The 11917-nt window shown below is 45.9% G+C and overlaps 2 protein-coding genes across 8 annotated transcripts in view; one reads left to right on the top strand and one right to left on the bottom strand.

The window, feature by feature from the left end:
* Positions 1-368: 368 nt before the first annotated feature.
* On the bottom strand, positions 369-10899 carry ZSCAN29 (zinc finger and SCAN domain containing 29). 6 transcript variants are annotated; one of them, XM_060294391.1, is made up of 6 exons: positions 10063-10899; positions 9074-9511; positions 8386-8590; positions 5715-6413; positions 2961-3428; positions 369-1955 (listed from the first exon to the last, which is right to left on the bottom strand). In XM_060294391.1, exons 2-6 carry the CDS (start codon positions 9386-9388, stop codon positions 1087-1089), a joined length of 2556 nt encoding a protein of 851 aa, XP_060150374.1. In that variant the 5' UTR covers positions 9389-9511; positions 10063-10899; the 3' UTR covers positions 369-1086. The 6 variants fall into 6 exon arrangements, with proteins under 6 accessions (XP_060150374.1, XP_060150375.1, XP_060150376.1 ...); XM_060294392.1 differs by having other exon boundaries at positions 10395-10899; XM_060294393.1 differs by having other exon boundaries at positions 10424-10899.
* The window catches only part of TUBGCP4 (tubulin gamma complex component 4), a 47206-nt gene continuing 45807 nt past the window's right edge, over positions 10519-11917 (top strand). The window contains exon 1 of one of the 2 annotated variants that reach the window (XM_060294395.1): positions 10519-10874. In XM_060294395.1, the coding sequence (XP_060150378.1) occupies positions 10797-10874 (78 nt within the window). In that variant the 5' untranslated portion in view covers positions 10519-10796. The remainder of the gene's footprint in view (positions 10875-11917) is intronic. The other variant, XM_030842741.2, reaches the window with a different exon arrangement.

Genomic DNA, 11917 nt, shown 5'->3' with positions numbered 1-11917 from the left:
TGCATTTGAACAGCTGCGTTTAAAAGTAGATGTATACAGTTGAATATGTGTGCATGTGTGTGTGTAAGTATTGTCAACTCCACTGACCAAAGATAATCTGTCCTCCTTACCATTAGGGTAAAGAGCTGTTGGCACAAAGTGGTCTGTTTTCCCAGTCCGTGGGAATGTGGCAAGTGGCCTCTGCGCATTGCAGGTCAGTATTATGTCCACAGGGTGCATGACACTAGCCCATGTGTTTAGAGTGTGTGGAATATGGACAGTTCCCTCTTGGCAATTCTAACTGCTTTCCCTATCACCACATCCAACTGGCTTGCTCTTTAAGCTTCTAGACCACAAGGGACACATGAAATTCTGATGAGATGGACCAGAAAAAAAAAAATCACACCAGACGCTGTAAATACAGTATTTTTCTATTCCAAAGCTTCTAGAGCTTGGAAGAAACTAAGAAATCCAGGGTTCACACCTCAATATTTATACGAGGTTTACATTGTTTCCCCATATAGCACACCTAGGTTCTTGACAAAATGACTTATAGGTCAGAACCAAATTGAACACTTAAACTCTTCTTTAAGGTAAAGGAAGAGTGTGCATGACAAATATATCATTCTGAGCACAGGGTTAAGTGAGCAGGAAAAGTCATTCTTCTTTGCATTTCCATTGCTATATAAAGAGCTACACCCATTCAATGAGAATTCTTACTACTTCTCCATGAAATGCTGCTGTGATGGGTTTTTCTAGTTGAAATGCAGTCTATAACAGGATGAGTAAAGAAGGGTGCACGTCACACTCATAGGATCTACTACTGTGTCCTCTCTATTAAGGGAACAACATAGGCACTGAGAGGGAAAGGTGTTGCCGTCAATAAAGGCAAGGAGAGGGAATGAAATCTTCCTTTCATTCTTAAGATGCTTTGGGAATTTGACTCTAGATCCAGAAGAAACATAGGAACAAAGAGCGGGGTAAATTCTAGAGTATTTCCTAAACTAGTCAGGCACAAATTAGGAGATGGATCTCACTATTGGAGGACTTTTCTAAACAATTTCAATACATGTAATGAGACTGTTTTCTTCATAGATCCTCAGGGGCTTACTTAGGGGCTGGCTGTGAGAGAAGCTTTTCTCGTGTATGGATCTCTCGGTGCTTATTAAGAGCAGAACTTTTACTGAAGCACTTGCCACAGTCATGACACCCATAGGGTTTCTCTCCTGTGTGGGTTCTGTGGTGTGCACGTAAGTCAGAACTCTTACTGAAACTCTTTCCACAGTCAGGACACACATGGGGTCTCTCCCCTGTGTGTATCCTTCGATGTGCACTAAAATGAGAACTGTTATTGAAGCTTTTCCCACACTCTTCACACTGATAGGGCTTTTCTCCTGTGTGGGTTCTCTGGTGAATGATAAGGCTTGAGCTCTGGTTGAAGCGTTTTCCACACTCACCACACTGATACGGTTTCTCTCCTGTGTGGATTCTTCTATGGGTGATGAAATTTGAACTGTCACGGAAGCTTTTCCCACAGTCAAGACATTTATAAGGTTTCTCTCCAGTGTGGATTCTCCGGTGTCTAATGAGGCGTGCACTCCGACTGAAGCTTTTCCCACAGTCAGCACATTTATATGGATTTTCTACTTGAGGGGATATCTGATGCATGAGATGGGAGTTTGGACCAAAGCTTTTGCCATATCTGAGATATTTATAGGGTCTCTCCCCCAAGTAAGGTCTCTGATGACTTAGAACTTTACCTAGACTCCTCTCTGGGAATGTTGGTTTTCCTCTTCTCTCCCCTGGGGTCTTCTCCCACTGTCTTCCTGATCTACATTCACTCTCAATGCCTTTACCTTGATTAAGATGCCGGGGAATTTTCCTCTCAGACCTTGCAAGTAACGTCCTGTGTAGTTGTACTTCCTCAGCAATATCCCGTTTTAGATTCTCTTCATTCTCAAATCCAGCCTCAAAACCTGACATAAGAATAGAATTTTAGAAGTTATCCGTTTTCTCAGTTATGTACCAGGGTAAAGCAAGTATCACATTAGATGATTAAATGTAAAAATTAGGGAGCTCTAGATCCCTAATAACTACCATCTGTTAAAATTCCGATGTTTTACTTCTCTAATGGAATCGATGCTCTATGGAACACACTTAAAGAATGCTGATCTAAAGAACTTTTGGAAAAGAAAACTTATTTATCAAATGCCCAAGCACTGTGTTAAGTGCTTCACTGTGGTACTTCATTTACATCAACCTTATGAGGTAGGTCTTAACATATGAGCGAATTTACAGGGTTAAGTAACTTGCTCTAAGGTACTCAACTAATAAACAACATAGTCTAGATTCACATACATATATATGTGTGACTCCAAAATCAGAATAATTTTCCTCACAAGGAGGGAAGCCATAATGACGTTTTGGGGTTCTTTTTCTTATACAGTAGCTGAGATTCAAAGGATCAGTTCCCTCAGAAATCTCAGACTTTTGCATAAGTGTGTCTGAAGAAAGAGGTTATCAGGTGTTCATATATGTGAATAAAGCAAGCATACAGCTGGTGTACAAGCTGAAACTAGAAGAAAAAACAAATGAGAATGAACTTTAAAAATCAACTTCATCCATCTATGGGTATATGACATGCTACTTGGGAAATGTAGGCTTTCAGATTCCCTGCTAGGTAAACTGCCTAGTAACCTAGCAGGTCACATGCTAGTCTTATGGCTAGTTTACAAAGTCTGCAGCCGTCTCAGATTGATGCTGTAGTGTGAGGAGGCAGGTCAAGTGAATAGGGGATATAAACTAGCTGCTTTATAATAGACAGGAAACATGGAGAAGAGAGAAGGTGGTCACAATAAGAATCCATGAGAGCTGGGTGTAGAGGCCACTTCTGGTCTTCAATCTCATGATTTTTCTCCTAAATCCCACTGCCTTCCCTTTGCTATTTGCTATATCTACCTTAAGAAGTAAAAGGATCTTACCACTGGGGCTCTGAAATAAGACTGGAGCACGGGTCATAGCCTCTGGGGGTACCTCGGTATCTTCTTCATCATCTTCAGAATCTTCTTCTATGGCCTCATCTGCTTCCTCGGCTTGCTTCTCGGCTTCGGCCTCACTGGTCTCCTGGGTGGGACACAAGGCTGCCTCCTCTTCCCGGACATCACTGGGCAGGGCAGCACCCCGGGCACTCACCAAAGCATCCATCTCTTCAAAGAAGGGACAGGTCTCTGGTGCTTGGCCATTCTTGACCTTCCGATAGCTGGTGTGGAGGCTTTTAAACTTGGTCCGACACTGCTCTGGTGTCCTAAGGAAGCCATATTCCCATAACCGCTCAGCTACTGCTCCATACAACTGGCTGTTGCGGTGGCAGTTCTGGAGGGCTTCATAAAACTGAGTCTCACTAAGAATTGCAAGGTAGGTCTTTGTCTCTTCATAGCCCCAGTGTACACCTGCCACCAGAAGAGAAATTTCAGCACCACTTAATCCAGGGCTTTATAGTCTCAATTCCTCAGTCCTATCATCTGCATCATGAAAAATCACCTAAGCTCGGGCTCCTAGGTGAAAAAGTAAAAACACCTCATGTTTCCAAAATCAATACGAACTCTCAGAATGTTCTGCTTCTCTATATCCTATATCAATTTCACAGAGACCTTTATTCCTACATTCTGTTCAAAAGAGGCCTTTCCACCTTATCACTGTAACAATCATTATGTACTCTGAGGCAGGTGTACAGAATGCATTTCCCCATTCTTCCGGTAATTCTGGAATTCTGATCCTAATTAGAAAATAACTGGTATGGGGAAGAAGACCCACAATCAGTCACTGTCAGCCATGAGCCATCCCTAAATTCTCTGATCAATCTTTTTCTACCAGTCCTACTTCCTTATGAATTAAGTTTCCCATAGAATGACTCAAAATCCCAAGGAAGAGTCTCTTTCAGAATCACACTGCTGCTTAATCCAATCCCTTTTACGGCCCTTCTTCACTTGCCACAATCTCAAAAAAAGCCAACCCAGCAATAGCAAAGACCTGAAGGGTACAAGATAAGAACCTGTAGTCATGCACCATCTTAGGAGTGAAGGAGTGGCAAAGCCAGGAAGAGGAAGGAAGCAGAGCAGATAGCATCTTCTGGCCTGAGCTCTGCTAATGCTGTAGGCCATCCCAGCTTGGGCAGTACTTCTTCAGGATGACTACAGGCTCTGCTCCCTGAAGGTGCCGAAGGGAGAGGGAAGGGAGATTCTAAGAGCCTTCCTCCCACTTGAGAGCTAGCTGGAGATTACACTGCTTCCATTACCCTCCACTCACTGCAAGTAATGCAGCTAGCACATGTGCCATGATTGTGATTTACCGAAATTTATTCCAGTGACAAAACGGGGAAAAAAAAATTTTTTTTTTTTTAATTTAGGCCATGCAGCATGCAGGATCTTAGTTCCCAGACCAGGGATAGAACCCATGCCCCCTGCAGTGGAAGCTCAGAGTCCCAATCACTGGACCACCAGGGAAATCCCAAATTTTTTTTTAAAAAGGAAAAGGAGGGGCTTCCCTGGTGGTGCAATGGTTAAGAATCTGCCTGCCAATGCAGGGGACATGGGTTCGAGCCCTGGTCCGGGAAGATCCCACATGCCATGGAGCAACAAAGCCTGTGTACCACAACTACTGAGCCTGCATGCCACAACTACTGAAGCCAACGTGACTAGAGCCCGTGCTCCATAACAAGATAAGCCACTGCAATGAGAAGCCAGCACACCGCAATGAAGAGTAGCCCCCGCTCGACACAACTAAAGAAAGCCCACGTGCAGCAACGAAGACCCAATGCAGCCAAAAATAAATAAATAAATAAATTTATTTATTTATTTTAAAAAGGAAAAGAAAAAGTCCAAGACAGAAGAAGACTAGAACAGAAGTAACAACACATATAATAAAACATGGAAGGGACACATAACTGTTCCCAGTGGAACTGCAACTCTAGAGTTGTCCTGCTGCTGTGCCACATTTTACAGTTGAGGACGCAAACTGTGAAATGGCCAGATAGCTGTGCGAGGTCACCCAGCTGATTAGTGGTCAGGGTTAGAAACGAAGTCTCCTGATTCATACTTGGTGCTCTTCCCATAGCAACATGGTTGTACAAATTACATCAACAGTAATAAGTGATATTTTAAAATGGTTCCATAGGCAAATAATATTTCAGCAGAGTGTTAAGCAAGGTTTCTTGCTGCAAGACTTCTTAGTCCTGTTAAAATGCCAATGTGTGTTGCAGATCTCACAGAGGAAACAAAATGTTTCCCCAACTTTGGGCAGTCCTTCACTATGCTCTTCTAAGTAAAAAGGAACACATAATAAACTGACCTTGAGTTTGGAGAAGTAAAGATAAAACACCAGTTCATATAAGGTGCTCAACAAATATTAGTTAAAGATAATACAGTACCAAGTTTTTCTCAGCCTTCAGTGATTTTGTAATCAGGAAAAAATATTTTAAGAAAGAAATGGAAGGAATGATACTCCTTTTCAGGAGTCTCTTGAACTCTGAGTGTACTTCTTTAAAATATCTAAAATTATTCTCTACTTACTATTAGCTCAATGATTTTCCCACAAAAGAGAATGAAATACACAGAAAACTAAGAAGTGCCTCTGTTCTCTAAGTGACAAAGCTGGCAGGTGACATTAAGCTTCCTGACTCCACATCCAGCCTCATAACTCCTCAGTCTAATCCTAAAACCCCAAGAAGAAAAGCTTACCACTTGGGCTTCGGAAAAGGACGGGTGTGGTGGACTTGTCGGGGTCCTGGGGGGTGGCCTCCTGGCCCACTTCCTCACTGTCAGACTCTTCAGCCATGGCATCTTCTCCCTCCTTATGCTGCCAGTCCTGTTGCTCTGGCTCCTCAGTCTCAGCATCACTGCCCACCAGGCCAGAGTGAGAGGCTGCCTCCTCCAGGCCATTACTGGGCAGGGCAATGACCTGGGCACTCATCAGGGCTTCCATCTCTTCAAAGAAGGGGCAGGTCTCAGGTGGGTGGCCACTCTTGACTTTCCGATAGCTCTTCTGGAGACCTTTGAACTTGGTCCTACACTGCTCCAGGGTCCGGAGGAACCCATACTCCCGGAGCCGCTCAGCCACAGCCCCATACACTTGGCTGTTTCGATGACAGTTTCGGAGAGCCTCGTAAAACTCAGTTTGACTGAGAATTGCGAGGAGAGTTCTGGTCTCTTCATAGCCCCAGTGCACACCTGCCACCTTCTCATCCTCGAAGCCCCAGTGATCCTGTTCCACCCAGCTTCTTCTCTCTCTCCTGGATGGTAACAGATCAGCATGCATTTGTTTGTCTCCTGTGTGACTGCCTCTTGGGAATTCCTTCTCCTTGAAGCCCAGATCTGGGATCCATGGCTCTCCTTGCTCCAACTTGGAGACCACACTGGATTTAGGAAATGGAAATCCTGCTTGCAGGGAGGCAAACAAAGGATATCATAGTTTGGACTGATCATAAAAAACATCTCTGAGTTCAGACCTGCCTTTTTTATCCAAGAGGTTTATAAAGCAAAGTATCTAAGAAAATGTTTTCAGAAAGTTCAATGGGTTGAAGAAAGTGGGGAAAAATACATGAAACCTCAAAAAATGAGAAATATTTTACTTTCCAGAGCAGGGTGACAAGAGAGGAAAACGTTCTGTTGTGTGTTCAGAGCAGATAATTCTGTTCCAAGTTGCTCCCTAGCTCTCCTAACCACTTGTAGGCAGGTCCTGCACTGCTGGAAAGTCACCTCCTGCCTCCTACACAGCTGACCAACGTGGGGGTTATTCCAAGTACAGCTCATAGCAGGCCCTCTGGATCCATGGTTCCTCCACATCTGCAGACTTACCCAACCACAGTACTGTAGTAATTACTATTGAAAAATATCCATGTATAAGTGGACCCACACAGTTCAAACTCACGTTGTTCAAGGATCAGCTGTAGTTCTCTACTTGGGGCCAGAGAATTAAACTCAGAGTGATTTCAAGGGGGAGACTGTCTTCAACTCTTCCATTTCCTTCACACTGAGTCACGAAGTTCTAAAGGTTTTTCCCTTAGTATATCCTTTATTCCTACTGCCACCATCCAAGTCTAGACCCCTTACCTTCTCACACCTGGGTAACTGCAGCAGTCACTGTCCTACCTAACTCCAGGCTCTTGCTTCCTCAGCTCATATGCTATTTGTATTGCCAAACCTTAACCTGAGTGGTTACCAGGCATGGCCCGTTCAAAGCAGACTCCTCTCCAAAACACAGCACATGTTTATTCTTTACTCTGTGCCTTTCCTTTAACTCCCTCCCTTCTATCGAAATTTAACCCATCAGTGCCCCCATGAAGCCTTCGCTACAGCCCTTCCTCGTCTCCCACTCTGCCAAACCCCTATTGTACTCACAATTGAGTAACAAGTCATTGTTTGGCATTGTTTCAATACAGTTCAGTTCAGCACATGTTTATGTTCACTTTTGTGTTCTCAATCATATTATAGGCTTTTTGAGGATAGGCACCTTTTCTCATTGCAGAGTACCCTGCAAGGTGTTGAGCACATGGTAGGTGTTCAAAACTGATTAATTCTGCAAGTCTGTGTGTGCAGTTGAGGGATTGCATCTGGATGACTAAACAGAGACCACTACCAGACTGGCTGAGAAGCCTAGAGTCTTAGATAAGATCAGAATTCAAAACAACCTCAACAAGTTAAAGAAGTGATCAAAGAAAAAAACACACAAAATGGAGTTCTGCAGAGTACAAAGAAGAAAAACAAGTTCCACAAAATCAAGTTTAAGAATAAGAACTAGGCACAAAGACAATGGGGAAAGCTCTAAGAGACGGGGGAGTATCAAGTGAACGACAATCATTAGTTGAGTTATACGGAAAGAAAGTGTAGTGAAATTCTGAAGTAAAATTCTTACTCTGCCTCTATCTACCAGACCCTCACTGGAATAATATATATAATTTAATTCTGCACAACTAACATGCTATTTGGAGAACTTAAAGTTTCCAAGGGAGAGTAACAAAAACTTAGTAGGTCTGAAGAATGGAGCTTCTGGGGAAAAGCAGAAAGAAACAAATATAGTTTAATATGGAGAAAGAAAATGACTAAAAGGAAAATGTGCTTTCAAGTATAGAAAAGAATTTTTATCTAGAAAATACTGACGTAGTGTCATCATTACCAGGAGGAAAGAAATTCCAAGTTCTGGAAAAACTAGGGAGCCATCCTCTGGCAGACTTATCAAAAGAGGAAATATAAGAATTGCAGCAGAGAGCTAAACTATATGCCTTCAGGAGGTCCCCAACACTGCATACTCTATTTCCACTCTTTCCTGAAATCCCTTTCCCACTCACTACTCCCAACCCTACTTCCCAATTTAGAATGGCATCCTATCTTCCCATATAAATCTACTCCTCACCGCTCCTTTGAAAAGGTCTGAGCTTCTCCTTTGGGTTCATCTGCTCCTGTGGTCCCAGGTCTGGGTTTCTTGCCCTCTCTTTCTTGGGTACACCCCTGGGCTGGGGTTCCACTGACTCCTGCCGAACACTTAATAACTCTCGTGATGATTTCAGGGGTGTCATCTTCTCCAAGCGCACTTCCTGCCCCTTCACAGAGACTGTGACCTAGAAACAACCCCCATGAATTGTCACTGCAAGGTCATAATGAGGGGTATTCCCAGAGGAGATTATTTATTACCCCAAAAGAAATCATCCTTTTGGGACATGGCTAGGGTTGGGGCGGGGGGTGGTTAATAGTGAACAAGGGTCTTTCTTAGTCCATTACTGTTGGCTTAGAGCAGCTGGAACTACAAAAGAAAAAGATCAAAATAGTAAACCCGACTCCAGGCTAAAAAATAACTCCCCTTTCTTCCCTATTAAGTAAAAAACTATGAAACTATGAATAACTCGTTATGATACCTAGCAAAGGTACACCCAGGTAGCATCTCCCGATAAGCTCTATCTGAAAAAGTTACCTATTAAAGGACCAGAAGTATAAGCATCACCAAGGGAGACTGTGCCCCACTTTAAATCTGACTGTGCCTTAATTTGGCTTTTTATCCTGCCCCTGCCCAGTCACACACTTCTGAATATCCCCTCCCTGCTCACCGAACGTCCAGGTCTTCCAGGCTCTCTTTCTAATTCTTCCACCAGAGACACTGCCTCCTCTCCACTTTCTGGACATTGCTTTTGTACCCATTTCTGGATCTCCCCAGGTAAGACGGTCAGGAACTGCTCTAGCACCAACAATTCTACAATCTGCTCCTTGGTGCGCACCTCCGGCCTTAGCCACCGACAGCAAAGTTCCCAGAGTTGGCTGAAAGCCGCCCGGGGCCCAGCTACCTCCTGGTAATGAAATCTCCTGAAGCGCTGTCGGAAGGTCTCAGAGTTAGTGCCATTCCCTCTCAGGGTGGGTTTGGCCATCGTTCACAGCAGAAAGCAGCTTCCCTCCACTTAAGGGTCTAGGTTCCACAGCTTACACCCATCTTCTCATGTCCTTGGAGAATCACCTGCAGATGAGTCTCTCTCTGTAAGAAGAGTTTCCTCCTAGGATAGAGAGAGATGGCACTATCAGAAGGAACATACTCATATGTCTGAAGTCTTGCCAGAGCTGGCCTGACTTCGCAGACGCTCCACGTAGCACCAACTTCAGGACAGCAAGCCAAAACCGAGCATGAAGGTGAGAGACCATTCAAAAGCTGCATTTCTGGGAGACTTGCAGGGCAGCCCGGGTAAGCAGCAAAGAATAGAAAGTACTGTTTGTTCCTCTCCCACCTCCCCCAAATCTGACCCACTGAAGCTCCCCCGACCAGTGTAGCATAGTGTGTTCGAACCATATGGGAGCTCGAGAGGTTCTAAAGGCATGTCACCATCCTGCTGAAGGCAACAAAAAGCCTCTGTCCAGCGGGTCGCAGCTGATCTCCCCCAGTACCTCCGCCGTCCTTCCCCGGGCCCTCTCCGTCCGCCCCGCCCCCTCGGACTCCACCACTACCAATTCCCACCCCAAACAAAAATCAAGTACTGAATACTGGGTCTTTGTTCTCCCTCACAGCAAAAGTAACCGCTCAGTAAATAGCCGGGAACTACTGAATGGAAACCTCGCGCATTGAGAGAAGTTGGTTTGGGCTCCTGAAGCGAGGGCCGGGTGGGCTTGGGGAGAGTCCCACTGAGTTGGTGGAGAGTGGGAGTCCGAAGGGGCAGTAGTCATGGGTCTCCTGAGGACAAGCTCGGGTGCTGGCCAGGCGCTCCGAGGGCTGCAAGGTTCGCGGATGCGGGGTTCCGGCCTCTTTGTCTTCTCTCCCTCCGGCCAGGTCACTCTCGAAAGCCGTCGTGAGCCCCTCCAGAGGCCTCCGACCGGGCTAAGCGCCCTGAGAGCACCCTCCGACCCACCCCTGGGAGCTTCTCCTTCTCGGGCTGTCACTCAACCCACCCGCATTTCTGACCGCGGGCTAGCCTCACCCACTCGGGGTAGGGCTGCAGCCCGGATTCTCCAGCCTTCCAGTTCAGCTCCCAAACCGGAAGTCCGAGCGGGCGACCCGGGCGCTGGAGGCGCATGCGCGAGGGAAGCTCCCGCGACTCCTGCGGAGCACCGGCTGGAGCCTGCAAGTGGGCCCAGGCGAGCGCGGCTCACTTCCGGGACGCGGCGCGCCGACCCCTTCCCGGCTTCCCGTCAGCTCTCCTCAGCAGTAGTCTCGGCGGGTACAGTCAGGAGGAACTGCCCTTCCCGGGGTCCTGTGCGCGTGTAGTAGAGGGAGCGCTCGCCTCTTTGGTCGCCTGGTGAGGCTCTGGAGGAGGGTGCGACGGATATAGGGACTCGCGGTCCGCCGTGGGAATGATCCACGAACTGCTCTTGGCTCTGAGCGGGTACCCAGGGTCCATTTTCACCTGGAACAAGCGGAGTGGCCTGCAGGTACTGTCCGCCTCAGAGCGCGGGAACTAGCGAGAGCGGAATGGGTGGAGCGAGCTAGTGCCAAGGGGAGGAGTCTGAGGGACAGACAAGGCGGGGCTTGCAGGGCCCGAGGCGTGGGGGGCTTGTCCCTGGGCAGGTAACCGGAGGGCTCAGTAATTGTATGTGCTTTTTTTTTTTTTTTTTTTTTTTAGCGGTACGCGGGCCTCTCACTGTTGTGGCCTCTCCCGTTGCGGAGCATAGGCTCCGGACGCGCAGGCTCACGGGCCCAGCCGCTCCGCGGCATGTGGGATCTTCCCGGCCCGGGGCACGAACCCGTGTCCCCTGCATCGGCAGGCGGACTCTCAACCACTGCGCCACCAGGGAAGCCCTGTATGTGCTTTTAAACTGAGTTTTGAAAGCTAGTCCAAATACATAGTGCCTGACGCACAATAAGGGTTCAGCCAGTTCTGTTGGACGAAAAAGTGAGAGTGTTTCCCTTATTACACCTCGCCCGGGAAATTTCTGCACTAGGAGAATTTGGAGGGGGGCCTTCATGTAACCAGGAATGTGTGAGGGGGAAGGGCTATGTGCTATATGCTTTATCTCATTTAATCTTCACAACCACCTATCACCATTTCAGAGATTAACTCCCGGTGTCAGGGATCACGTAGCGATTAGCAAACTTGGTCTTGAACCCAGTTTTTTTTTTTTTATATAGGCTTTTTAATGATGGCCATTGTGACTGGTGTAAGTGGTATCTCACTGTAGTTTTGATTTGCATTTCTCTAATAAGTAGGGATGTTGAACATCTTTCCACATCTAAAGGGTATTTTAAAAATAATAGTGTCCTCTATGTATATATAGAGTTTATTGCTGTTATTACCATTGAAAATAATCTGCATTCGTTATTGGTGGTGGGATTGAAACAAAATACAAATCTGATATATTTTAAGATTTAGGAGTGATTTTAACCAGTTTACTTAGATTTAAAGATGAGAAAACTGAGGCAAAGTGAAGTTAAGTTACTTGTGAAAGTCAAAGATAGTAAGTGATGAAGTAGAAAT

Source organism: Globicephala melas, chromosome 2, assembly GCF_963455315.2.
Source record: "Globicephala melas chromosome 2, mGloMel1.2, whole genome shotgun sequence".
In the NCBI taxonomy this organism is placed as follows: domain Eukaryota; kingdom Metazoa; phylum Chordata; class Mammalia; order Artiodactyla; family Delphinidae; genus Globicephala; species Globicephala melas.
The sequence above is the reverse complement of the archived record's forward strand: the minus strand, read 5'-3'. Positions and strand labels throughout refer to the sequence as shown.